This window comes from Pleurodeles waltl, chromosome 7, assembly GCF_031143425.1.
Source record: "Pleurodeles waltl isolate 20211129_DDA chromosome 7, aPleWal1.hap1.20221129, whole genome shotgun sequence".
Lineage (NCBI taxonomy): Eukaryota > Metazoa > Chordata > Amphibia > Caudata > Salamandridae > Pleurodeles > Pleurodeles waltl.
Window position 1 is genome coordinate 53,898,065 of NC_090446.1, and position 26,904 is coordinate 53,924,968.

General features: G+C 44.9%; 1 protein-coding gene across 1 annotated transcript in view; it reads right to left on the minus strand.

The window, feature by feature from the left end:
* LOC138303611 (C-type lectin domain family 2 member B-like) overlaps positions 1 to 26,904 on the minus strand; it is a 134,191-nt gene that overhangs the window by 97,340 nt on the left and 9,947 nt on the right. The window contains exon 2 of the mRNA XM_069242902.1: positions 18,297 to 18,374. Coding sequence (XP_069099003.1) covers positions 18,297 to 18,374 — 78 coding nt within the window. The remainder of the gene's footprint in view (positions 1 to 18,296; positions 18,375 to 26,904) is intronic.

A 26,904-nucleotide genomic window follows, 5' to 3' on the forward strand; every position in this document is an offset into this window, starting at 1 on the left:
TTTAGTGGAAGAACATAAATGTGTCTCAATCAAATCCTGTAATCAGGAGGGCCAACAAGTGGTTAGAGCCTGCGCCCCTCACTCAGTAGGACTCTGAAAAATCTTTTTTGTTGATCATACAACGTCAGGTGAAAGCTGCAGTCAAGCCAGACCTAAACATCCATGTACGTTAATGACTGCCTTTTGGCATCTGTGCTGCTGGCAAAGAAAAACACGGCTAATGATTTAGTAACTTTTATTAACTATAACTGGAGAATTAACTGTAAGGAACCTTTGTTTTTATTTCAGTGAAAATATATTTAAATGTATGGAAAATGCTACTTACCCTTTAAGCATCTCTTAATAGTTTGTAGTGCTGTAGATTCTCGTGCTTAGCATACTCATGCCACCTACTTTTGGCCTCAGAGTTTTGCAAGTTGTTTTTCTTTGAAGAAGGTTCTTGAGTCCCGAGATGCAGTGTAACTCCTCCTCTCAATGTAAACTGTGCATGGGCACCAAGTCCATGTTAGATTCTTTTCTGTACAGCAGGTTTAAGGCTGTATGGAGTGTGAACAAAAGAATATGGTACGTTAGGGCAATGTAAAATGAAGACAATTATGGTAAAAAGATCTGCATCATTGCATGCACACAGGGAGGGGGTGGGTGGGCGTGAATCTACAGCACTACATGCTATGAAAAGATGCTTACAGGGTAAGTAGCATTTTCTGTTCATAGAATGTATGGCTGTAGATCCATATGCTCCGCACTGACGTTATAGCAGTACCCTCCAATTCGTGGTGGCTAGAACGTGAATGAAGCAGATGTATGGAATAATGTTCTTAATACTGCTTGGATGACTAGGGCTTGGTTCCGGACCAATATGTACACATAATAATGTTTAGTAAACGTGTGCGGTTGACAAAGTATCGGCTACCAAATATCAGCAACGGGGATGTTGCTGAGGAAGGCAATAGTAGCCTTTTGTATGAGTAGAATGTGCCCTAGACAGTGTGTGGAGTATCCTTTGACCTAAAGGTAACAGGTTGGGATACATTTGATAATCCACCTTGCTATGTCCATTTTGGAAATGGCCTATTCTTTGTGAGGCTTAGCAAAAGAAACATTTGATCTGATCTGCATAATGGTTTCATCCGGTCTTGGAAGTACCTAAAATACCTTTTAACTTCCAAAATGAGTAATGCTCTTTCTGCAACAGAATCTGGCTGAGAGAAGAACACTGGGAGTTGTATGGTTTGACTGAGATGGAAAGGTGAGACTGCCTTAGGAAGGAACAGGAACTTAGAGCAGGTGCTGAGAACCAACTTATCCTTGTGAACCTGTACAAATTGTTCTTGGATGGTAGGGGCTTGTAGTTAATTAATGTGCCTAGTGAAGTTGATGCCAACTAGGAAAGCTACTTTCCATGAAAGAAACTGGAGGGGGCATGAGTGTGAAGGGTTGAATGGTGGCACGTAGGTATCGTAAGCACTTTGTTGAAGTTCCAACACAAGGCTAGAGGTGCTTAGGGTGTATGACACTCTTTAATCCCTCCATAAGTGATTTTACCACTGATATCCTGAACAAAGTTGTCAGCTGTCTATTTTGCATTTACGCAGTGACAGGTTAGGTGGAGGCAAACTGATGTTCTGGCCAACCCCACTTTTTACAACTGCAAAAGGTAGGTAACAACCCCTAGGATTTAAAGGGTCAGATGTATTAGTTATGCAGTATCGATAAGACTCTTACACTTAGCTGCATAATAGGTATGGGTTGTAGGCTGCCTCACATCCTGGGAAGGTGGAGATACCCAAACTCTAGGACCTCAGGTGTCAAATCACAAGATCAATTTGTGCTGGGTCCAGATGCTTAACTTGGCCTTGTTTATGCATGTGCAGGTCTGGTTTGAGAGGGCGCCACTTGTGGGGTCTGACTGACAGTTCCAGAAAATTCAGAACCAGGAATGTCAGGCCCGGGTCAGGGCACTTAGAATGAGGGTGAGAGTTGTTTGCCTCAGCTTCCTGATCATGAATGAAAACACTGGAAAGGTATAGGCAAATGTCACTGACATGTTCATTTACAATGCATTGCCCATGGGATGTGGGTGTGGATATCTGGCAGCAAACAGTGGAAGTATAAGGGAAGGACTCTAGGGGTAGAGTTCCTATTGGTGGACTTGTTGATGTACCCTGCTGAATAGGTCTGCAAAATTGTTGGCAACCCCTGGTAGAAGTTGCACCAATGGATGAACATTGTGGCAAATCGCCAAATGCTGTGTGCCACGTGAGAGCACTGAGGTGAATGTGTGCCAACCTGCTTCTGTATGCAATATATAACTGCCATGTTGCCAGGGTTGATTAAGACAATTTTTTCCAGAATGATTTGGAGGAGGGCTTTTAGAGTGATTTACAGCTAAAAGCTTATGACCATTGGACTGTCAAACACCCTTGCAAAGGCCTAATGTGAGACCCTGCATAGGGGACTATTGCAAAGCAATATGCCATTATCACAAAAGGGGCGTGCTTGTGTGCACTGTAGTATGAAGGGTTCTGCTGAAAATGAGGAAGTAGGTGAGTATGGAACCAAGGAAAGGCTGCAAATGAGAATGCAGGAAGTGGAATTTAGTCGTGCTTATGATGAAACCCAATGCATGAAGCAAGGGAACTGGTATTTTTGTGCATGCTAGGTGATACATTCTGCTTCAGCACTTGATCACCCAATTGTTGGGGTATCAGAATATGTGAATTCCCTTGCAGTAAAGGTGTGCTGCTCCTACTCACAGACATTTTGTGAACACTCTTGGAGCTGTGGTGACTCCAAAAGATAGAATTTGAAGGTAGCGACAACCACTTACCACAAAGCATATGTACTTGGTACTTCGGTTGGGCTGCGTCAATGGGGATATGAAACTAGGTGTCTTTGAGATAAAGTGCTGTCATAAAATTCCCTTTGCTGAAGTAGGGGGTGACCTCTTGAGTTATCACATCTCAAAGTGTTCTAAGATGATTTAGCAGTAGAGGGGTCCGAGGTTAAGGATGGGTCTGAGGGAGCCACCCGCTTGTGAATTAAGAAGTAAAAGAAGCATGTTTCTCTTCCCTGCGTTAGTTTGCCATATGCAAATCAGTCTTGATTCTGCCGCAATAGGAACAGTCCAACCCGAACTGCGGGCCAGGTCCTCCCTGAACCAGAGCACAAGTACCTCACAACTGGTTTCATTCTCATTAGCGCTCATCAGCCAGATATAGCTTGGTTCTAGTCGCACAGTGAGCACGTCTGGGCATAACCATTAATGGAGGAAGCTGCACAATTTTCCCCTGAAAAATGTGGAGCGAATGGGGAAATGTATGGTAGGTCACGGTTTTGTAGGGGTGGGCCCTTGTGCAAGACTCCCTTATTTTTGCCTTAGTGATTGCCTCTGCAGTTTCCCCTACTGTATTCCATTGGCTTGGTGCTGATAAACATGCTGTTGGAATGAATGATCTTGTTCAGGAGACATGGGATTTGACCACCTCCCCTTTACCCAAGACTGCTACCTGCTAAAGTAGCCTCTGGAAGGTATGCTCATAGATTGTAGCAACACAACAAGATGCCACTGGATTCAAGCAAGCCTGGCTAATGAATATATTATATTAACATGAAGAGATGTAATAAATGAATATTTAATGGGAACCACTGAGACCCGCTTTGTTTTACGATTATCCATGGGATTAATACCTTAAAAACTGATAGGCTGGATGGGGAGTTTTCCTTTTATACATCAATGTCAGTAATGGAATGCTGTTTGTTACATCACCGAGGTGCTTTCTCAGAAGAAAATAACCCAGGTGGAAGTGTCTTTGGCCCCCAAAGAGATTAGGCCCTGACGCCACTCTACGGCGAACGTGTTCCAGGGATTTGATGTTTATCTGGCAAGACTTATGAGAAGCTAGTTCAGGTTATCAAGAGTACACCAATCGGATCCTACTGTGATGTGAGAAACACGCTGGAACTCTGAGGCTACTCAGAGCACATCTGACGCAAATGGCAGAAAAAAACAATCTAACCTGTAGTAAGTGCCCATGCACAATTTATATGGGGAGGAGGAGGCACACTAAGGCCTTATTACGACCCTGGAGGTCCACTGCCTGCCAGGGTCACTGTGGTGGTCAGACTGCCGCCAATGAGGCGGTCCAAGAGCCACATTACGACCGCGGTGGTAGTGCTGCGGTCAGACCACCAGCACTGCCACTTTTCATCGACACAACGGTGTGGCGGTGCTGGCGGTCCTAATCCGGCAGGGCAGCGCTGTCCTGGCGATTATGACTTCCTTCTCCACCAGCGGTTTCGCAGAGACAGCTGGCAGAGACGGGATCAGGGGGGCCCCTGTACTGCCCATGGACTTGGCATGAGCAATGCAGGAGCCCCCCCTTGCCAGCTTTGCAGACAGTAAACATTGCGACGAGTGCTGGTGCACCCTGTGCAATACAGCATTGCCACCAGCTCGATTACGAGCCGGAGACAATGCTGTAGGCCGTTTCCCACTGGGACAGGGGACGGAAACTCTGACCGAATGGGAAACTCATAATGGGGCCAGCAGAGAGGTGGCCATACTGGCAGAAACCTACCTGTTGGGACTTCGGCTTTCGGCGGATGGGCTTTTCCGTCTGCAGAAGTCGTATTGACCACCTAAATCTTGTGACTCGTGAACCTTCTTCATAGTAAAACAACTTGCAAACGTCTGAGTCTAACACTAGATGTTGTATGCTAGGCATGTGTATCTACAGCCACACATGTGAGGAACATATATATTGCACAGTGGTGGGCACCACTGTATAGTTGTAGTTAGACCATAGTTACCATAGGAAAAATGATTTTTTGTTTTGCTAGTAATATTGGCACTGTTTCACGATTGACGAATCTTGACAAAACTTTCCAAAAACAAAGTTTTTTCCACCTCAGCTCCCTTGTGGAAAGTGTCAGGGTAATCCATTAAGTGTGGCTGAGTAAAAGGGGACTAGGGGTCCCAAAACATAAATTTCCCATGTTTATTCGAAAAGGATATTTTTGGAAGTGAAACAGAAAAAAATGTTTGAATGAAAGTTAGAACATTACTAACTACTGATTTGGTATCACCGGTGCACCATTTTTGACAAATGTGTGTTGAAAAGGGTAAAAAATAGCTATATCAGGATGGTTCGCCTTGCTGGACTTCTGCAGTACTGTAAATTAAGAAAACAGAGTTAATCGATTTACTTTGTGCTGTCGATCCTGAGGTACTCCCACATGGCCTAGTGCGGCAGCCCATGAAGATCTGTGGGAATCCCCTGGCAGTCGGGGTACTGCGAGGCCACGCACCCTTCACCAAATGAAGCTTGCATGGTCTTGCAGTACTATAAAGCCAATGCTTCAGTTACTGTACAGCCAGGGTACCTTGATTGGTCCACGTTGTGTTTTCGGGCATTTCCTGTCGCGGGTACAAGGCCTACCCACATAAGTGAGGTACCATTTTTATCGGGAGACTTGGTGGAATGCTGGGTGGAAGGAAATTTGTGGTTCCCCTTACAATCCAGAACTTTGCAGCACCGAAATATGAGGAAAAAGTGTTATAGTTTTTTGGGCCGAATTTTGAGGTTTGCAAAGGATTCTGGGTGACAGAACCCAGTGAGAGCCCCACAAGTCACCCCATGAGTCTAGTTTTCAAAAATGTACACGTTTGTTAGGTTTCCCTGGGTGCCGGCTGAGCTACAGCCCAAAATCCACAGCTAGGCACTTTGCAAAAAAAACCTATCAGTTTTCAATGTAAAAATGTGATGTGTCCACGCTGCGTTTTGGGGCGTTTTCTGTTGCGGGCACTGGGCCTATCCACACAAGTTAGATACCATTTTTATCAGGAGACTTGGGGGAATACAGAATAGAAGTTTTATTTGCAGTTGTCTATCTCGACATTTTTGCCTTCCAAATGTAAGAAAGAAGTCATTTTGAGAAATGCCCTGTAATTCACATGTCAGTGTAGGGACCTCCGAATTCAGAGAGTGCAAATAACCACTGTTTCTAAACTCCTTATATTGTGCTCATTTCGGAAATATATAGGTTTCCTTGATACCTATTTTTTGCTCTTTATATTTTACCAAATGAATTGCTGTATGCCCGGTATACAATGACAAGCCATGACAAGGTACAGCTCATTTATTGGCTCTGGGTAGCTTGGGTTCTTGATGAACCTATAAGATTTATATTTCCCCAGGAGGGTCCAGCAGGCGTAATTGTATAATGATTTAAAAAAATCATCATAGCTGGAAAAAGTTATGGAAGAAAAGGTAGACAGAAATGGCTGTGTTTTTTCAACTCGATTACAATATTGTTTTTTATTTCAACTTTGTGTAGGAAAATATTGAAGGATCTACACAAATTACCCCTTGCTTAATTCCGAATTTTGTCTACATTTCAGAAATGTTGAGCTGTCTGGGATCCACTATTGGTTTCACAACCATTTCTGTCACTAACTGGAAGGAGGCTGTAAGCACAAAAAATAGTAAAATGGGGTATGTCCCAGGAAAATGCCAAAAACAGTGTTGAAAAATGTGTTTTTTTTATTCAAGTTTGCCTGTTCCAGAAAGCTGGGAAGATGGTGATTCTAGCACTGGAAACGCATTTGTTTGTGCCATTTGCAGGGAAAACAACAGATGCTTTCTTCTGAAGCACTTTTTTCTCAATTTTCCCAAAACACCAAAACCATATTTTAGCTGTATTTTGGCTAATTTCGTGGTCTCCTCCAGGTGAGCCCACAAACTCTGGGTACTTTCATAATTCCCAAAAAGTTGGAAAAAAATGGATGCAAATTTGGCGTGGATAGCTTATGTGGCTAAAACGTTATGGAGGCCTAAGCGCAAACTACCCCAAATAATCAAAAAAGGGCTCAGCACTTGGGGAGGGGGGCAGCAGCTAAGGGGTTAAAGTTTAAATGATTGTCTGAGCTTTCCTATGTCAAATCAACATGGTCTGCTCCCAAGGTGCTATCTTCTGAGGATTTATGGCTTCCACTATATCTTCAGCATTTTCCTAGGGAAGAAATTATTGACAGGTGGTGCTAATCTCTTTTTCGCAAAACATCAGTGCTATAGTTTAGTAGTTTTGGGTTAAAAATGAAGGGGTTGGCACTTGAATTTCTCATGGCTATGTCTCCTCCGATAGGTAATACATTCTACTAGATTAGAAAAAACTGTTAAAGTAACAAATTTTAACAAAGAGGTATTGGGCACATGGTAAGGGAACAGTAAACACACTTTGAAAACAAGCAAAAATGCAAAGTACACAAAACTAAAAAGTAATATACATAATCACAAATGAATGTTTCAGAAACAACAGATCGGCATGTTTCAACAGCAGGCGTCAGTAGCGCTTGGAATCTCAGGAGCTAATAATTTACACTTTTCCAGCGTGAGCTTCTCTATGCTTCTCCGGCTGATTACTCTGTTGTTCAGACAGGATGCATTAATACTGTGTATTTGATTAAATATTATGCATTGATTCATTATGAGATTTTGGGCCCAGTCGACAGAGCCTCATATTATGCTTCATGGCATCCGTACATTTTCGTAGATATTTTTTGTGCCAGCAGAGAATTACCACCTGTTCATTGTTCACGCTGAACTGACCAGATAGATTTGTAACCTTGCAATGTTAAATAAGTTGATTTCTTAAACTTTCCTGTGAGAACAATGAGCTGTAATACCGTGTCCTAACTGAAGACACATTTGTATCTTTTGTGTATAAGAGACTGATGTTCCCAGGCCTTAACGAAGGCTTCCTTGACGGGGGCTATGAATGTAACTAAAAAGTTACTTGACAAAACTGGTGATGGGAATGGGAGAAGAGGAGCCAATCATCGGCGTGTGAAAGACTGTCTAGTTATATCATAGATGAGGGAATTAATGATTATTGGTTCTACTGTGAACACACAATATTCTGACCAATGGCGATGAGAGAAAATACTTTATGGATTTTTAGTTTAAAACCAACTGTGTTGGAAAAGGAGTTCAGTTAGTCTTGTTCCAGTCCCGTTCGAGAAGCAGAGCAGCTCCTGATGTTTTCCTCCTAACTTCAGCCTTATAGCTTAATTGTCAATGCTAATGATGCTGTTCTTAGATTTATGCCCTTTCTAAGTTGGTTCAGTTAACTTAGAGCCCAACCGTGGGTGAACCGATCATTTCACTGGCCTTTGCCGACGCTGACCAGACGGATGTCCAACCCACGAAGAAAATCACAGCTTGCTGATCCATTCAGGAGAGGTATAACAAAATGCTATTGTGTCTGCTATAGATTTTGTTCTTTCTTTTCGGGACCAACCGCTATTTTGATAGAGCCCTAGTTAAATGTTTTCCAAATTAACTTTTGACTAAAATTACTTTTGCATTAAGCCCAAATATGCCATTCCGATTTGAAGGTTAGTTAGAGTGCCATGTGTTAACAAATGTTATTAACAAATAATTGATTTTGCTCACCTGTTGAATCTAGATGCATGCCATCTCTATTGTTCAGTTATTGTTGCTATTAATCTGTACGGTGACTCTTGAATGCTTAGTGATTAATGCTTTACTCAAATTGAGATACTTCGCCGCTTTGGTCAGCCTGTGTTGTTTGTATATACATACCATTTGGTTTTGAGATTAATTTACGTGATATTAGCATTGTTAATCTAGGAAAATAAACTTTCTAACTTTACTAAAAGGTGTGGTTATTCGTGGCCACATGGGTCATGGTGCGTGAAGATTACTGACTCAAAGTTTCTGATAACTGATTTGTTGAACATGTTGTATTGTTGGTGGTTAGATTATAAATAAAGATTGTGTACATGGTGGAATCACTCTGAGCGTAGTCAAAAGGTCCATCGAATCTATAACGTGGCCCCTTCTAAATAAATTACTAGAGACCAAATAAGGCCAGATGCGCTCACACCTGCACTGAGTGGAAATTGTGGCCCATAAATCATAGATTCTCTCTCATTTGTTTCAAAAATAGTAGAGTGGTCTCATAATGATCATTCCACTGTTGTATTTTATAGTGTGTCTTTCAGTACATAAATGCCTGCAATTTACTTTTTAAAATGGGAAATAGTTTGTGTTACTTTCGCCGCCCCCCCCTCCTTTGTGCTCAGCATTTACTCACTGGGTGTATTTGTTGTTTTCTATGTCAGACATGGGTATACCTTTGTGATGCTTTGCAAGTATTTTGAAGCCCTTTAGTAATAAGCTCAGATGCTCAATGAGTGGAAATTGTGGCTAAGATAACATCTCAAGGCATCAAAAAGTACTGAGACTCTACCACAGAGTAGTTGTCCCTTGTAGTCAGCACTCACCAATGCCTAGTGGTATGTGATTTTAAACTTAAGCCGGAAAAGACCAGCCCAGCAAACGAAACTGTAGCAAGAGGTTCATAGCTAAGAGTCTCTCAGAATTGCCCGAAACAATCAAAACCATCATCAAAATCTGGAGATAGAGATGAAACTTAACATTAAAAAACTTACTCCATACCTCACCAGTAATATCATGGGCAGAGTGACCAGGGTTTGTCCTTGTCCAGGATCTCATATTTTTGTAGTCGGAGAAAATACAAACGTAAAAATCACCTACCTTGTCAAATAGGACATCATGACACAAGGCGACAATCTGTCGCATTTTCTTAAGTGCGTCTATGGCCTACCGTTAAGCTCTGAGATCTGTACCAAAAAGTCCCCAGAAATCATTGGACCAAATTGTGATTGTCAGTTAATTAAAGAAGTGCTAGTAAGGTGATATTTATTTTACCAATGAAATGGTTGTGTCACTTGACTTTGTAGACAGGGTTTCTTGACTGAAGATGCATGAATTGAAGAATGAATATCTGCAGGACAAGTGTGTTTTCTCTGTAAGGAAGAACACCTGAAAGGCCATTGCTCCCTCCTACTCCCGACATTAATAAAGACAAAGTATACATCTTCAACCTGTTGAATTGTCTCAGCTGTGACACCAAGAACTTGTGGAAATGGTCTTGACATAAAACAAATGATATTTTGTACACTACAAGGAAAGTACATTTTTCAAATTTGTCATTTTTTGTTTCACTCATAGTTTGTCCCTCTGCTCCATATTTATTCTAGAGTTTTCAGTTGATCTGCAATTTACTTCTCATGGAGGCAAACCCCAGTAGCTCTCTGATCAATTACAGAAATCACATGCAAGGCATGAACTCAGCCTCCTATGATCATCCCACGTGCAACCAATAAAGAATAAATGGAGTAGTTTGGATTGAAGTCAAGGGAATCAGAATTTAGTAAATCTGAAGTGTTTTCAGAATAATGACTGATTTACTGCAGCTGCAACAATAATTTGCTGTATAATTGGCAGAGTTCAACATATTCCGTTTATGGGTAAAATGAATCAAAAGTTATCATGATAAGTGCTGCTCAAAGTGCTGGGCAGTGGAAAAACCTTTGCAGTGGTTAACAGGTCAGCTTTTAGTTGCTAACTATATACAGGTACTAATATAGTAACCTTTGTCCATAAAGCATTCATGCGTGTTAAAATGTGGAAGTAGTGAATTACTGCCACTAAATGTCCATATTATGACATATATTTTGCCTTTTCTTGCTGTATATTTAGTGTCACATGGCACATGCGTAGGTCCCTCACTGCGATATAAATCGAGTGGACCTGGCTGCACCTCAGATCTGGGTAACAAAGTTGCATATCTCCTCTAGTTTAACCAGTTAACCAGGTTATCAGCTAGGTGAATTCACGTACATGCTATTAAAGGCTAATAAAACAGAATAAGGGAGCCGGCACCGCCAGCCACAGCGGTATAGCCTGGCGAAAACATGATAACTTGATATCTTTCGAGAGAGGCGAGTAAATCTACCAGGGCATTTTTAAAAATGAAGAAGGCAGTCATGGGGAGCGGAAAACTTACCATGTAAAAACATTTTTTTTTTACCTTGATGAAAAATAACCCCAATCATGCCCTCATCTGCTTGTGGCATCATCTACGGTGGGTGCTGTATTGCTGTGCGGGGAAAGTGAGCTTAATAAGGAAGACCATTTTTTAAATAAATACAATCTTTTGTCAGCAGTGAATGCAGACAATGCTCTATCTAACCCAATCTCAGACTTAACAATTAGGACTAATATTACTGCAGTCTGTATACTTTATCTCTTGAAAGTAATCAATATAGGACTATTATCCTATTTATAATCTCCCACAATTCTCATCCATGAGACGTGCCCGGAAAGGCGCTGTTCTGTCCTCACTTACTAGAATACCAGTATCAATCAAGCAACAGGTCAATCTTCTACAGCTTGAATCTAAAATCTATTTTCTCCATAAAACTAACCCCCCAGTTCTTGCCAACACAAGAGTCTCAAAAATGTTCTGCATGTTCAGAAGATCAAGCAGTCTAGCTGTCCTCCAGCTAAACCTGTAATAAGGAATGCTCACTAAGGTTTTTTGGACATCCCTGCACATGTGGCTTTTCATGTCAACAGCAGCACTAGAAATGTTGAAGATTTCTAGGGTAGTTTGTGCTGTGGATCCCGGTGTGGTACCTCCCTCATTTGCAGGGTTGTTTATAGTACAATGTATATGAATGGTATACTCAATGTGTAGACACAAAAACTAAAAGGGCTCCTTTTTCATATTTGCCATGTATTGCAATCTTAAGCCGCTGGAGGTTCTGCCAGTGGGTTGATGGTCAGCCCTTTTCTGCCGTCAATGCAGCTATGCCATTCTAATATCAACTCCAATCACTCCCAGGAAGCACCCACCAAAAACATGCAACCAAATGTGAAGTGCTAATGACCCAAGCATTGTTTTTCTCATAGAGAGCAGATCACTAAGTGCTTTTGCAGCAAACATGCAGGATAGAGTACTAATCAGCATGTCCTTGACCAGTGGTATGTTTGCAGTTACTTTAAAAGAGTTGCAAGCAGCAGTGTAAAGTGATCATAGGCAACCACCAAGTATATTGTGGAGGGGACTTGTCTGTGTATAGAAGCACTGTCACAAGTGTGAGCCATAATCCTTTAAATTACTGTGAATCTTTGTTGATACAACACAGTGAATCTTTTGTGCTACAACATTGTGAATCTTTGTTGATACAACACTGTGAATCTTTATTGATACAACACTTCTTCTCCCCATTACACAATACTTCCTTTCCTCAGATTTACTGGCTATTCAATCAGAGACAGCCCACCAAACATACATGTGCAACCAGGGGAGTACTCTGTGCACTCCCCTCCATGGCTGTCACCCTCCCATTGCCCCACCCCTTTAAAAATAAAACCATAGGGGGCGTGGCCAATATGGCTGCCAAGTAGGAGCATTTTTCCAGAGCTTTGCCGCCGGAAAGCACACCTGACCAGATCGGACACCCAAACATGCCATCCGAGGATGTGGTGGCAATGCCTGTGTACCCTGGAGGCCCCTGAGTTCGGCCAATGGCGGTGGGCCCCACGCTGGGACACGCAGTGACCAGAGGTGCGGGTCGCGATGAGCCGCTGCGGAGCGGCGGAAAGATGACGGACACGCCGTGACTGGGGCCCGGTCGCTGTGAGGAGGCAGTGAGTGCAGTGACCTGGAGTGCGGGCCCCGCTAAACTGTAAGCCCAGATGTCTCCGGGCAGACAGCGAAGCAGAGTAGGCGAGACTGGGCCAACGGAGGCGGGCGGTAAGGTCAGGGCCGGCCCTGGTGGGGCGTGCGGAGAAAGGGCCCCAACAGTGAAGACCTTCGTGGGGAAGAGAAAGAGAGGACCTGCATTGTGCACGGGCGTCAAACACCTGCAAGCCCTGCGCATAAGATGGGTCAGTGTGCGCTGTGAGCCCGGGCAGTGGAGCGGGACGAGCGCAGAAGAAAGAGGACAGGCGCTTGCGGCATGGAGGCCCCTGAGGGGTAGCGGTCCCCGCCGGAGCATGTGTAACGTGGACAATCAGGAGCAGGTGAGGAACACGGCAGAGGTCTGTGCAGGGGCTGGGAGCGCGGCCACCCGCTGCGGTTAAACAAAATGGAGATGCTCGGGCCTGCTGATCCGGGGCGTAGGACCACCTCAGGCAGGAAGACATGGTCATTTTGGGAGCAGGGCCTCGGGTGGAATGAGACTGAAGCCGGCTGGAGGGGACCGCTGCAAACTTGAAAGAGCATGTTTATTAGTGGGATAGCAAAGCCCACACTGATATCAGCTTAAACGGGTCACCGGGAGCAGGCGAATGGGCTGAGACAGCAACAGGAGGATAGTGGACCAGATAGAGGCCTCAATAAGACACGGGTAACAAAGAATGACGTCTCAGAGGCACAGCAAGAAGGAGGACTCTCTCAAAGACCTCTTCGATAAAATCCCTGCCAAAAAAGCGGCACAGTTTTTGACCATGGAGTTGGAGGGCGGAGAGGCGGCTGGGCCGGGGCCATCGGAAGGCAATGGAGCACTACTGACGAGAGCATTCATTGAACAACACTTCAGGTCCCTACATGAAGACTTCGCAACACTGAAGCAGGAAATAGTGGCTAACATTAAAGACCTTAAGAGAGAGGTAGTTGATCTGGGACAGCGTGTGGACACTATAGAACAGACGCATGACACACGAGAGGAAGAAATGGATTGTCACTGGGGAAAACTCCTTGCCTTACAAGACAAGAACCAAGAATTGCAATACCAAATAGAGGACCTAGAGAACAGATCACGTCGTTCTAACATTTGAATAAAAAGAGTACCTGCGCAGGCAGTGATGGGGGCTTTCGTTGTGCGTCTTTTTCGGCAAGTGGCGCCGTCTTTGAAGGAACAGAACATTGTGCTTGACAGAACGCATAGAGCTGGCCGCCCTGCTCGCATGCCGGGCCAGGCTCAGGACATACTAACCTATCTGCATCACTATAAACAGCGAATGGTCATAAGGGCAGCTGTCCGTGACACAGCATCTATTGAGTATGAGGGCCATCGGATCGGCCTGTATCAGGACTTATCGATGATAACAATGCAGAGACGTAGATCGCTCCGGCCTGTGACAGAGCTCCTCAGGGAGGAAGTTATCAGGTAAAAATAGGGCCACCCTTTCCGGCTGCACTTCACCTGGCAAAACAAACTTTGTAGCATCCGTAAGCTGGAGGAGGTGCAAGGACCGGATGGGATGCCGCCGAACCTCGGAGATCAGGCCAAGAAAGCAGCATCACAGGCACAACTGTCGGGCGCAGTCAAGGGATGCCTGAAGACACACAACCGGCGATATAAAACCCGCAAACCTTCAATGGTTGAGACCCAAAAGGAGAGGGCGGCACTGCTCAGAAGTCTACGCAGCCAGGACAGCATATCAGAAGCCGATTCCCATCATTGAGACGAACTGGCTCGCTATGTGGCCTCTCCCCCGGTTACCAAGCTGATGCTTCCTGGATAATTTCAGCGGGTAGTCCGCGCGACAATACAGGCAAGAAGACAATAGACTGGGACATCTGGCTGGTGGAGCTCTGAACTGCTAGAGTAGTGGTTGAGCGCCCGATCGACTGATGAACAGGCACGGACCCCCAGCTTTGATGATGACTGTTCCCAGGTAGGGAACTCTGTCAACAGTTTATCCCATGTTGAATGTTCATTTCTTATTACCACTCCACACTATCCCAGAGGTTGCAGCACCCTTTTACCTTATCACCCCTGATCATATGCATGGGAACACTCACACACTGCACCAACCATATGACGTACAGCACAGCGACATCTATCAACCTTCCCACTGATAACCATACTTAGGCGGTCAGGGTGGAGGGCCGCGGGAGCACCGCCGACAGGCCGGCGGTGCTCCCAAGGGCATTCCGACCGCGGCGGTAAAGCCGCGGTCGGACCGGGAACACTGGCGGTCTCCCGCCAGTTTCCCGCTGCCCTTGTGAATCCGCCAAGGCGGCGCAGCTCGCTGCGCCGCCTTGGGGATTCTGACACCCCCTACCGCCATCCTGTTCCTGGCGGTTCTGCCGCCAGGAACAGGATGGCGGTAGGGGGTGTCATGGGGCCCCTGGGGGCCCCTGCAGTGCCCATGCCAATGGCATGGGCACTGCAGGGGCCCCCGTAAGAGGGCCCCAAATAGTATTTCACTGTCTGCTTAGCAGACAGTGAAATACGCGACGGGTGCAACTGCACCCGTCGCACAGCTTCCACTCCGCCGGCTCGATTCCGAGCCGGCTTCATTGTGGAAGCCTGTTTCCCGCTGGGCTAGCGGGCGGCCTGAAGGCGGCCGCCTGCCAGCCCAGCGGGAAACTCAGAATTACCGCTGCGGTCTTTCGACCGCGGAACGGTAATCTGACGGCGGGACTTTGGCGGGCGGCCTCCGCCGCCCGCCAAGGTCCGAATGAGGGCCTTAGTCTTAATGTAAGAGGCCTTAACACCCCAGTGAAGAGGCAGGTCCTTCTGCTGCAGCTTAGAGACCCGAAGAGCGATATATGTCTACTACAGGAGACACACCTACTTCACCAAGAGTGGAAAAAAATGAGGACACGCTGGTTTGACCGTCAGTTTCATTCATCGGGTCCTGGATGGCGGGCGGGGGTGGTGATCTTGCTGGCCACAAATTTGCCAGGGAAAGTGATTCGGGTGCAGGCTGAGATCCCGGGGAGGCTTCTTTCACTACAAACTGTCCCAGAAATTCCCCATATTGAGGGGCACTAGACAAGGATGTCCCCTCTCACCTCTATTATTTTCTCTATATATAGAGCCTTTTGCTGTGCATATACTGCAACATCCGGATATTTCTGGCGTGCCAATGGGGAGTAGATCGCATAAATTGGCTCGCTACTCAGACGATATCCTCCTCCACCTCACCCGGCCTCAGACCTCTCTCCCCGTGGTCATGGCGGACCTGACAGCCTTTGGTAGGGTATCAGGTTTTAAAACCAACCTTGCTAAATCATCCATATTGAACTTCACCACTCCAGACGTTCACAGGTCATCCTTGGAGGCCACTCTCTCTTTTTCGTGGGCTGCACAGGGGATTACATACTTCGGACTGTGGATACTCTCAACAATAGAGGCCACAATAGACAGTAACTACAACAAGATACTTGACATTACACGCTCAGACTTAGTAAAGTGGAAGGTGCCTGGCCTCTCCTGGCTGGGACGCCTAGCCGCGGTCAAGATGACAGTCCTGCCTAAGATACTCTATCTTATGCAGACCCTGCCATTTCAACCGCCCCTTAACCTCTTGGACAAAATGCAAACACTCATTTGGGAATACAGTTGTAGCGGAAAGAAGGGCAGAATGTCCAGAGTCCAGGCATACCTTCCTCAGACCGAGGGAGGGTTGGGAGCTCCCCACCTATTGAGCTACTACCATGCTGCGCAGCTGTGCTACATGGTTGAATGGAACCAAACTGACCCCTGACAGATAAATACTGGTGTTTGATTGACCAGGCAGTGGCAGGAGTCCACATCTGGAAGGTACCATGGTTGCCAAAGAAAGACCGACCACGAGGTGTGTATGTTTCTGAGGGCCACGATGAGTGCATGGGACAAAGTACAGGTTCAGAAAGGGTTCTCCACACTGGTCTCCCCACAGTCACCGATTATCAGAAACCTGCACTTCCCTCCCACACTTGACAACCTTGTCTTCATACCCTCGCAGGAAGCAAACTGCAAGAGGATAGGTGACCTTTTTGACGAAGATGGAGTCATGGACTTCCACAGCCTCCAAGTGGGGTATGGTCTCCCGACATCTACCTATTGGCAATTCATGGCCGTTCATCACTGAGCGACCTCGCCTGCGATACGTCCACATGCGAATCGACCCCTTACAAGATCTGAACAATGGTTACTGACCAAAGATACAGACAAACGGCTCTTGTCTGACATTTATGCCCTACTGACCACACCAACTACACTCTTTGTAACACCAGTGAGATGCAGATGGGAGAGGGAATGTGAGCGTACATTTACAGACAGGGAATGGCGCGATATTCTTCACTGGGCCCGGGTCACAGCACAAGCCACAAACACTAAAGAAATATTCTTGAAAATAGCCCACTACATTTACTATACACCTGCATGGGTGGCCAAGTGGAGGGCGAAAGGCGACGGTGAATGCTGGCATCAGTGCGGACAGAAAGGTACACTTACTCACGTATTATGGCACTGACCAAGGATCGCCTCCTTTTGGCAGTCCGTCCTCCAAGCGATAGAGGACATATATGACACAACCATACCGCGCTTCCCAGGCTATCTACTACTAGGCCTCCCCAACCCTCAAACATATCCTCTCCTCACACCTAAGGGTAGGGCTTTTACCTTGGAACTGGGGGCTGCTAAAGAACTGCTGCTTTCACATTGGTATACCGAAACCATTCCCACCCACACTGACTGGCTGCATAGGTTATGGGCTCTTATGGGTATGGAAAAATTGACGGCGGCAGCGACTGGCTCATTGCCCCTCTTTGATAAAACATGGGGACCACGTATCCAAAACCTGTCGGACGAACTTAGGGAACTAACTTGCCCAAACTACTTACGCATTCTTCGACTGACGAATCCTGTGCAGACTTCCCTTTGAACAGGCTGACCGATGAGACCCTAAGGTTTTCCTGCTTGCAATATACACTCTGAGTATGCATGTTGAGTGTGGTAATTACTACACTGTGGGTGCTGCACTCCCTCTCCCCTCCACCCCCCCACCTTCCCCTTCTTCTATGTTACCTGTCTCCCCACCAGCCAGTGGTTGTAGGTGGGAGAAACTGTGTCATTCTTGCCTTTACAAAATCAATAAAAGAGATCTCAAACCATAAAAATAAAACCATAATAAAGGAGCCGCCCCTGGAGAACAATATGACCAACAAAAGTTTGAACGTGACAGGTAATACTGTTCGAACACGTGAGTAGTCAAATAGATCCATGACACCCCAGCGTACCACGTCTCATGACAACTCATAAAGGTATGGACCTCCACTGAGATAGAAAGATTCTCACAGCAGCATTTACAAGGAACACTTCAAGATGAAAACACCTGGGTTATCAGGGCAGAATTGTGAACTTTGTGAAGAAGCCAATTGTTACAGGTATTGTTATACAATATTGACTGCCCTTCTTTCCTCCCCCTTTCACAACTGGTACATTCCAAGCCGTCTGTCAGGATTCTGAGGTGACAGTTGGTTTGTCAGTTATTGGATGTCAGTGTTGGATGTCAGTGTTGGATGTTGCTTCATAGTGATCCTGCTGGATAAACTTCAGTGTTACACTTACATGGATTCTTCCTCGCTTCGCAACACCAACATTTACTTTCTATAATTAAATTCCCTCAAAAGCACACTAGTACCACCTGGATTAAAGATAAATTCTGAAAACTCACCTGGGAGAGCAACTGCTAGAACAAGTATTAAGACAAGACAAGAACCACCAATGGCAAGCATCTTGCAGGTTTTCCCATCTGAAAAGATAAAAGAATTATGTCAACTGTAGTGCAGAACACAGTTTCACTCAACACTGTGTCTAGCGGTTTGTGGAACCCCTAAATTGTCTCTATCATATTGACATTTATTTTCAGTGACTGCAGTGACTTATCTGTGATGGACTCTGCACCCCTTACAAACCTCACTTAAGCTATGAGAATATACCAAACTTTCTGAGCTGCATAATCCTTTAACTCTCAATTGTAATATTATAAGGTAACCGTGCCAACCAATGACTTTTTCTCCACCAGTTTATTCCATATAGACCTAAATTGTCAGAAGGATCTTTAACAAGATACTTTAGACCATAGTATAACTGTCTGGAGTGATACCTTTACAATCTAAATGAGTGATTGAACTGCTTCCCTTCCAGCTTCAGTCAGTAACAAAGCACCCCTGCTAATTTTCTGTGGCCGGAAATAATCTCTATTACTCTACCTTTTGCTTTGACCAATCTACTAAGGTACTTGTAAAGAGCTGTAAAATCCCCAACTGGGAATGACTGGCCCTGTGACAACCACCGAATGTGATCCACCGCCCAGCAGCTATATCCAAGAGTCCTGACTTTTTAGCATCTCATGTCACCCTCGAAAGAATGATCAAGAAATCCTATACATGAACACTTTTATTGATCTATTTTAGGAATTTTATATTCAATGGACCTGGTTCTAAGAATTAATAGAGCTCTTTATAAAGATAAGTTTATTGCATGGGAGCGCCAAGCAAGTGTAACTCATACAACAGCATGGCGTGCAATAAGATTAGAGCAGGCTTCTCCAACAATAACTTGTGAGCTACTGGTAGCTCTCCAGCTAATTGGAAGTAGCTCTCCAATGTGCAACTTGAAAGCATTTGCTTGGTTGAATTAATATACGTATGTCAAAATAGAAAAGTGTGTTTTTTAAAAGGATACATTTGTGTGTATTTCCAGAATTCATAAGCTGTTGCTTGGAGAAAAACAACTGCATTTCTAGAATATATTTAAAACTGATATTTGAGTGCTAAAAATAAAACAGTGTTGGGGAAACTATTAATAATATTATTAACTTGGTGCTCGGGCACTGCAGCTATGGATGTTAGGTATTACCCGTGTAGAGGCATCCACATTGTTAGACCTGGCATCCACAGCGTTACCACTGACTTTTTTCCTTCTGACCTCCTGTCTTGGTGACTTCCTTTTGCTGGCTTTAGGATTCTGGGCCCTTTCCCACTGCTGACTAGTGCTAAAGTGTCAGTACTTTTTTTTTAAAACATGGTAACATTGGCTTATCCACAATTGTCATGTGTAATATACTTGTAAGTTACTGGTAAAGTGCTCTACATGTGCCCAGGGCCTGTAAATTAAGTGCTAGTAGTAGGCCTGCAGCACTGATTGCTCCGCCCACTTTAGTAGCCCTTTAATCGGGTCTCATGTCTGCCACTGAAAAGACTGTGAGTGCAGTTTTCAACTGCTATGTCGACCTGGTATGTTAACTCCCTTGCCAGGTCTAAACCTTCCTTTTTAATACATATGTCACCCCTAAGCTAGGCTCTAGACAGCCCAAAAGCGGGCTGCAGTTTACCTAAAAAGTTGGACATATACTTTTAAGTTGTATATGTCCATGTGGTCAAAAACTCTTGAATTTGTTTTTCACTACTGCAAGGCCTATCTCTCCCTTAGGTTAACATTGGGATTACCTTATTACATCGTATTAGTGTAAGTTCCAATTGCGACCAGATAGACATTTTGAGTTTGGTATCTCTGGACTCATAATTTAAAATCACAACGTATGGGAATGTTGGATTTTAAGTTGCAAATATGAAAATTCCACTTTTAGAAAGTTGGCATTTTCTTACTTTGACCATTATGTGCCTCGCTCTCTCTGTCTCTGAATATACCTCTGGGTGGGTGGCAGCTGGGCTTTTGTGCATTCCCTTTAGATAGCCACACAGAAAGGGAACTTAGATGTGCCTGATGGGCCATCCACATCCTGATAGGCCATTACCTTCTTGATAGGACATCCTTGGTGGATGGGAGGGAGGAGTTGACACTTACACCTAAATACACTGGGTCCTGAGCCCCCGGAAAGTGCTGCATAATCTCCTGTAGTGTGTTGTGAGCCAGGGGAGGAAGATCAGGGACCTTGTGCACTTTAAAGGCCTCTCTGTGAAGTCTCCCCATGTCATTGGCAGAACTGGTTATAAGTACTGGACCTCAGACCATCACCAAACCAGTACACTCGTGGACATGAGGGCATTCTGCCAGGAAGTAGGACTGCTGTCACTCTGCCGGATTTTGCTGGACTCCTGCGTTGCTGTGCCTGCTCTGCCACCTTCTGCTCTCCTTGCCTGGGAGAAGGAATGGACCTGCATCTCTACAACCCCAGAACCAAAGTAACTCCAAGGGCTTGATGGCTCGCCTCTTGCTCGGAAGTCTCATGGACAACAAAGACTTCACTCACTTCTCATACAGCTGCTGGACCCTCCCAACTGAGAGCTCTGCCACGCCAGGTGGTGGCAATCCAGTCCTGGACCCTTGGAAGTGGGTTTCCCTGTGCTGAGCCAGCAGAATCAGATCTCCACTGCCGCTAAGGACATTGCAACACTGATTGCGCGGCTCAAAATTGATGCATCACCTCCACATCGCGGGCTGTGCAGCTTGACAATGACACATTGCTTTTATCACAAAGGATTCAATGCCACACCACTGTTTGAGGATAGACAACTGCACGGATTGACAAACTGCATGGCTCGACAACGATGCATCCTGTGACTGAGCAGACTGTAAATGGCGCATTGCTTTCACATCGTCTCCTCTGTTCCTCGCATTGGATCTCTGACATTAAAGCAACCCTCTATACAAGCTACTCTTTCAGAAGAACAAGGTTGGTCCCTGTAGCCGGCCCTCGCACCATTGCGGTTGGTCTAAACTCTTGACTTGACCTCATTCTAGTGCAACCTGATAGCCCCGGTTGGTGCTTTAAGCTTCTAAAAACTACATTTGTAGATATTCTTTAAAAAATCATAAGCTAAGTTAATGTATGTTTTTGTTTGATGATTTTCACTGTTTTAAGTGTTGCACAAATACTTTACACATTGCCTTACAATGGCATTAAGGATTATTTTTAGAATCGAGTTGAATACTGCGTTTTTTTGTACTGGGAAGAGATATATCTTTAAGGTGCTACCACATGGAAACTATTCAACGGGCACAAAGGACAAATTAGATGATCTCAGCAACAAAGAACTTCATCTTTTGAATCTCCCACACTTTTACCACCTGCTGGCCAATTGAGCTGAGTACACTGAGGAATGCCTTTTCCCCACAAAACACAATTTAATACAGGTGATAGTCATTACCTCATTCCCACAATTAAGTGCCCATGAGTTCCTCTAAATTGTTCTACATGTTTTGGTCCCCTCTCTCAGGAACAATGAACATGAATGAAAGACCCCAACTATAAAGAGGAGACAGGGAAGAGAGCAAGGCCAGGAGGAAGCAGAAATGAACAAAAGCAAGACATCACACAGCAGAAAAAGGGAGTTTTTCCACCTAATAACAATCTGGCCTCTACTGTGAGGTAATGTTTAGCTGACAGAACTGAGCAGCAATAAGCCCTGTAAGGTGGTACAGTGCTGTAAAGTCCCATGAGCAAACCCATCAGGCTTAGCAGGAAGAGCTAAATAAATGTTATAAAAGAATACATCACTAAACATTAGTGTCCATTCATTATACTCCTCTACCTGAATTCTGAAGATTATCTTTTGGTAATAACCAGTGTGTAGTTTGATCCAGTGCTTGCCTGTGCTGAGCAGAGGATGTTACTCAACAGGGCCGGACGCTTGCTGGGAGATGCACCCTTGGGGGGATGCAGCGACAAGTGCAGCAGCTATGCCCTGACTTAAACAAAAAGACATTCTGCTGGGCAGGAGGTGGATGGGTTTAGGGTGTCAGGTCACACTGATGTTACCCATGATGATCCACCACGGAGAGAGCCTCAGCGATGGTGGTACACCTGCTCGTCTCATCGCGGCAGACTGACGGAGCTGGGGTCTACCATTACCCTGGCACATGCACAATCTCCCATGCTCTTGCTTACGTTTCAAGCCCATCATTGGTGTAGTAATGACGTCAGCCAGGGAGGGGCACAAACTCAAACTGTGACTAAGGAGGAAATACAATGTGGAGATGTGGCGGTGTACACTGTGTTCCGATGCGCCCTGTGGCAAGCACGCTTAGTCACTCAGGGGGTTACTTTATCAATACTCGGTGTGACACCAACTCTGTTAGGTGCATAGAACAGTGCAGAGACCACCAGTTCAATATAATCATGTTTCCTTTGTCTGGAGTTATAGAGAGCATTGGGTACATAGAAAAGACATATTTGTCAAATCCCAACCTCATGATTTACAGCCTACCAGTAAAGGGTGATCCTACCAGTAAAGGGTGATCCTTCCACAAAGGGCGTCACTGCAGGATTGAGTCTACAGCTCATAATGGAACATCTTAAATCTGTGGGGCGACTCCACGACAGGTCTCATTCACACACCAGAGGGACCGCTGTCTCTTAGGCCTAAAGGCAAAACTACCTTTGATGACCACGTACTCTAAGTGGCCCTATGCCTAGGAAGGACATGTCACATGTCTATGTGGGTGGCATTAACCACACATTGAAACCAGAATTAGAACCTGTAACCCCTCAGGCACCCGGTGATGTGAGAGTCACGAACAGATAGTTTGGGCAGCAACAACCCAATGTTGCTCCTAAATTAGAGTGGATGTTGTTGGGTCACACTGAGGTATAATCGGCTTATCTCTAGCCTATTTCTAGCTCTTGGAGATTGAGAAAGACATATGGGGTGCTTTTGTGGGGGTGCTAGAGCTTGATCGGCGAGGTGACACTCTGTCCTAAGCTCTTCAGTATCAATCGCTTTCTTCTGTCAGGTCCGATGGAGGCCAGTTTGTAAAATACCTGTTTTTTTTTACTTTTTTATGAACAGCACAATAGCTGTTTGGAGTATTGCTGGGTGGGTTGTTTGGTGCATAGAAGGAGCACAGAGCACAAGTACAGTCTACATTTCGTCCAACAAGCTTTGTGAGCAATAGGAGGGACCATGAACTTTATTCATATTCATGCATCCGCCATGAGACGCTGTTGCACTGTTGATTCAGGATTTGCTGTGGACACTTTCGCAAAGGTTCAGGACATTCTAGCTGAGTGTGGATCCTGAATATTGCATACACAATATCATGCAATGCTAATATCCCTGACAAAGTATGGAGAGATAAAATATCAAAAAGTAAGGAAGTACAGACTATCTATATCTAACTTCACATATATGTGCCTTGCTGACATATATATAATACTGCGTTTTTTTGTACTGGGAAGAGATATATCTTTAAGGTGCTACCACATGGAAACTATTCAACGGGCACAAAGGACAAATTAGATGATCTCAGCAACAAAGAACTTCATCTTTTGAATCTCCCACACATTTACCACCTGCTGGCCAATTGAGCTGAGTACACTGAGGAATGCCTTTTCCCCACAAAACACAATTTAATACAGGTGATAGTCATTACCTCATTCCCACAATTAAGTGCCCATGAGTTCCTCTAAATTGTTCTACATGTTTTGGTCCCCTCTCTCAGGAACAATGAACATGAATGAAAGACCCCAACTATAAAGAGGAGACAGGGAAGAGAGCAAGGCCAGGAGGAAGCAGAAATGAACAAAAGCAAGACATCACACAGCAGAAAAAGGGAGTTTTTCCACCTAATAACAATCTGGCCTCTACTGTGAGGTAATGTTTAGCTGACAGAACTGAGCAGCAATAAGCCCTGTAAGGTGGTACAGTGCTGTAAAGTCCCATGAGCAAACCCATCAGGCTTAGCAGGAAGAGCTAAATAAATGTTATGACAGAATACATCACTAAACATTAGTGTCCATTCATTATACTCCTCTACCTGAATTCTGAAGATTATTTTTTGGTAATAACCAGTGTGTAGTTTGATCCAGTGCTTGCCTGTGCTGAGCAGAGGATGTTACTCAACAGGGCCGGACGCTTGCTGGGAGATGCTCCCTTGGGGGGATGCAGCGACAAGTGCAGCAGCTATGCCCTGACTTAAACAAAAAGACATTCTGCTGGGCAGGAGGTGGATGGGTTTAGGGTGTCAGGTCACACTGATGTTACCCATGATGATCCACCACGGTGAGAGCCTCAGCGATGGTGGTACACCTGCTCGTCTCATCGCGGCAGACTGACGGAGCTGGGGTCTACCATTACCCTGGCACATGCACAATCTCCCATGCTCTTGCTTACGTTTCAAGCCCATCATTGGTGTAGTAATGACGTCAGCCAGGGAGGGGCACAAACTCAAACTGTGACTAAGGAGGAAATACAATGTGGAGATGTGGCGGTGTACACTGTGTTCCGATGCGCCCTGTGGCAAGCACGCTTAGTCACTCAGGGGGTTACTTTATCAATACTCGGTGTGACACCAACTCTGTTAGGTGCATAGAACAGTGCAGAGACCACCAGTTCAATATAATCATGTTTCCTTTGTCTGGAGTTATAGAGAGCATTGGGTACATAGAAAAGACATATTTGTCAAATCCCAACCTCATGATTTACAGCCTACCAGTAAAGGGTGATCCTACCAGTAAAGGGTGATCCTTCCACAAAGGGCGTCACTGCAGGATTGAGTCTACAGCTCATAATGGAACATCTTAAATCTGTGGGGCGACTCCACGACAGGTCTCATTCACACACCAGAGGGACCGCTGTCTCTTAGGCCTAAAGGCAAAACTACCTTTGATGACCACGTACTCTAAGTGGCCCTACGCCTAGGAAGGACATGTCACATGTCTATGTGGGTGGCATTAACCACACATTGAAACCAGAATTAGAACCTGTAACCCCTCAGGCACCCGGTGATGTGAGAGTCACGAACAGATAGTTTGGGCAGCAACAACCCAATGTTGCTCCTAAATTAGAGTGGATGTTGTTAGGTCACACTGAGGTATAATCGGCTTATCCCTAGCCTATCTCTAGCTCTTGGAGATTGAGAAAGACATATGGGGTGCTTTTGTGGGGGTGCTAGAGCTTGATCGGCGAGGTGACACTCTGTCCTAAGCTCTTCAGTATCAATCGCTTTCTTCTGTCAGGTCCGATGGAGGCCAGTTTGTAAAATACCTGTTTTTTTTTACTTTTTTATGAACAGCACAATAGCTGTTTGGAGTATTGCTGGGTGGGTTGTTTGGTGCATAGAAGGAGCACAGAGCACAAGTACAGTCTACATTTCGTCCAACAAGCTTTGTGAGCAATAGGAGGGACCATGAACTTTATTCATATTCATGCATCCGCCATGAGACGCTGTTGCACAGTTGATTCAGGATTTGCTGTGGACACATTCGCAAAGGTTCAGGACATTCTAGCTGAGTGTGGATCCTGAATATTGCATACACAATATCATGCAATGCTAATATCCCTGACAAAGTATGGAGAGATAAAATATCAAAAAGTAAGGAAGTACAGACTATCTATATCTAACTTCACATATATGTGCCTTGCTGACATATATATAGCTTCAAGGCTCGCAGATGTGGAGTTACGAATAGCAAATCAATACCTTCCCACCTTTTAATGTTTTGTCCTCCGATACTGTGGCTACGATATTAAGATGTCATGATATTACTGTATTAGATACTCCAGAGTACACTCTTCTGGCTTCCTGGTTTTGCAACCTTCGAGCCTTTCTATGAAAGCCCCGCTTAGCAGACATTACAACATTCTAGGCGTGCCAAGACCAACTTGAGGTCCACTCAGTGATGAGAATGAAGAGGGAAGATTTTGGGGGGAAGAAGAGACTGCAATTTACCAACACGCGACACATCATCCCAGTTAAAAAGCATGTCATGTGCTAGGACGTTGTCTTGGGATGGGTGGGGTTATGCTAATTATTTTGGTGTTTGGAAAATTAAGGACTATTCTTGGTACCATTAATATACAGATAGAACTATCTGCTGGTAAAATAACTTTACACCCCTCCCCCCTAACAAATCACATCCTACAAAGGCCAGATGAATATTAAACATATGCTATGCAATACAATAAGACGAACACATGACATAATAAGCTACAAAGTGCCACACTGAAATGCCATATTCACATGTCATAAACTAAAAATGATATGCAAGGGATGGCAATGTGTGGGCTTTTTAGTATGTGCTTGGCTTTGGTCACTGAATTGTACATTCTGTACAGAATTTAAAAAATGCCCAATGCAAGGTTGCAGACCTAACAATTGTGCAGGCATTTATAGGATCCAGATGTGTACTGAAGCAAACTTAAATTCAAATGCCACCTTATCTGTGATGCCCTCATCCTACCACCCCATCTCCTATAAAGAAGCTAAGTACTGAGAAAGGCATTCGGTCCTGCCTGGTAGGCACATCAGATGTGTCTATGGGCAGGTCAGCCAACTGATCTCTTGCTGAACCCAACCTTTTCAAGAGCAGTCCACAT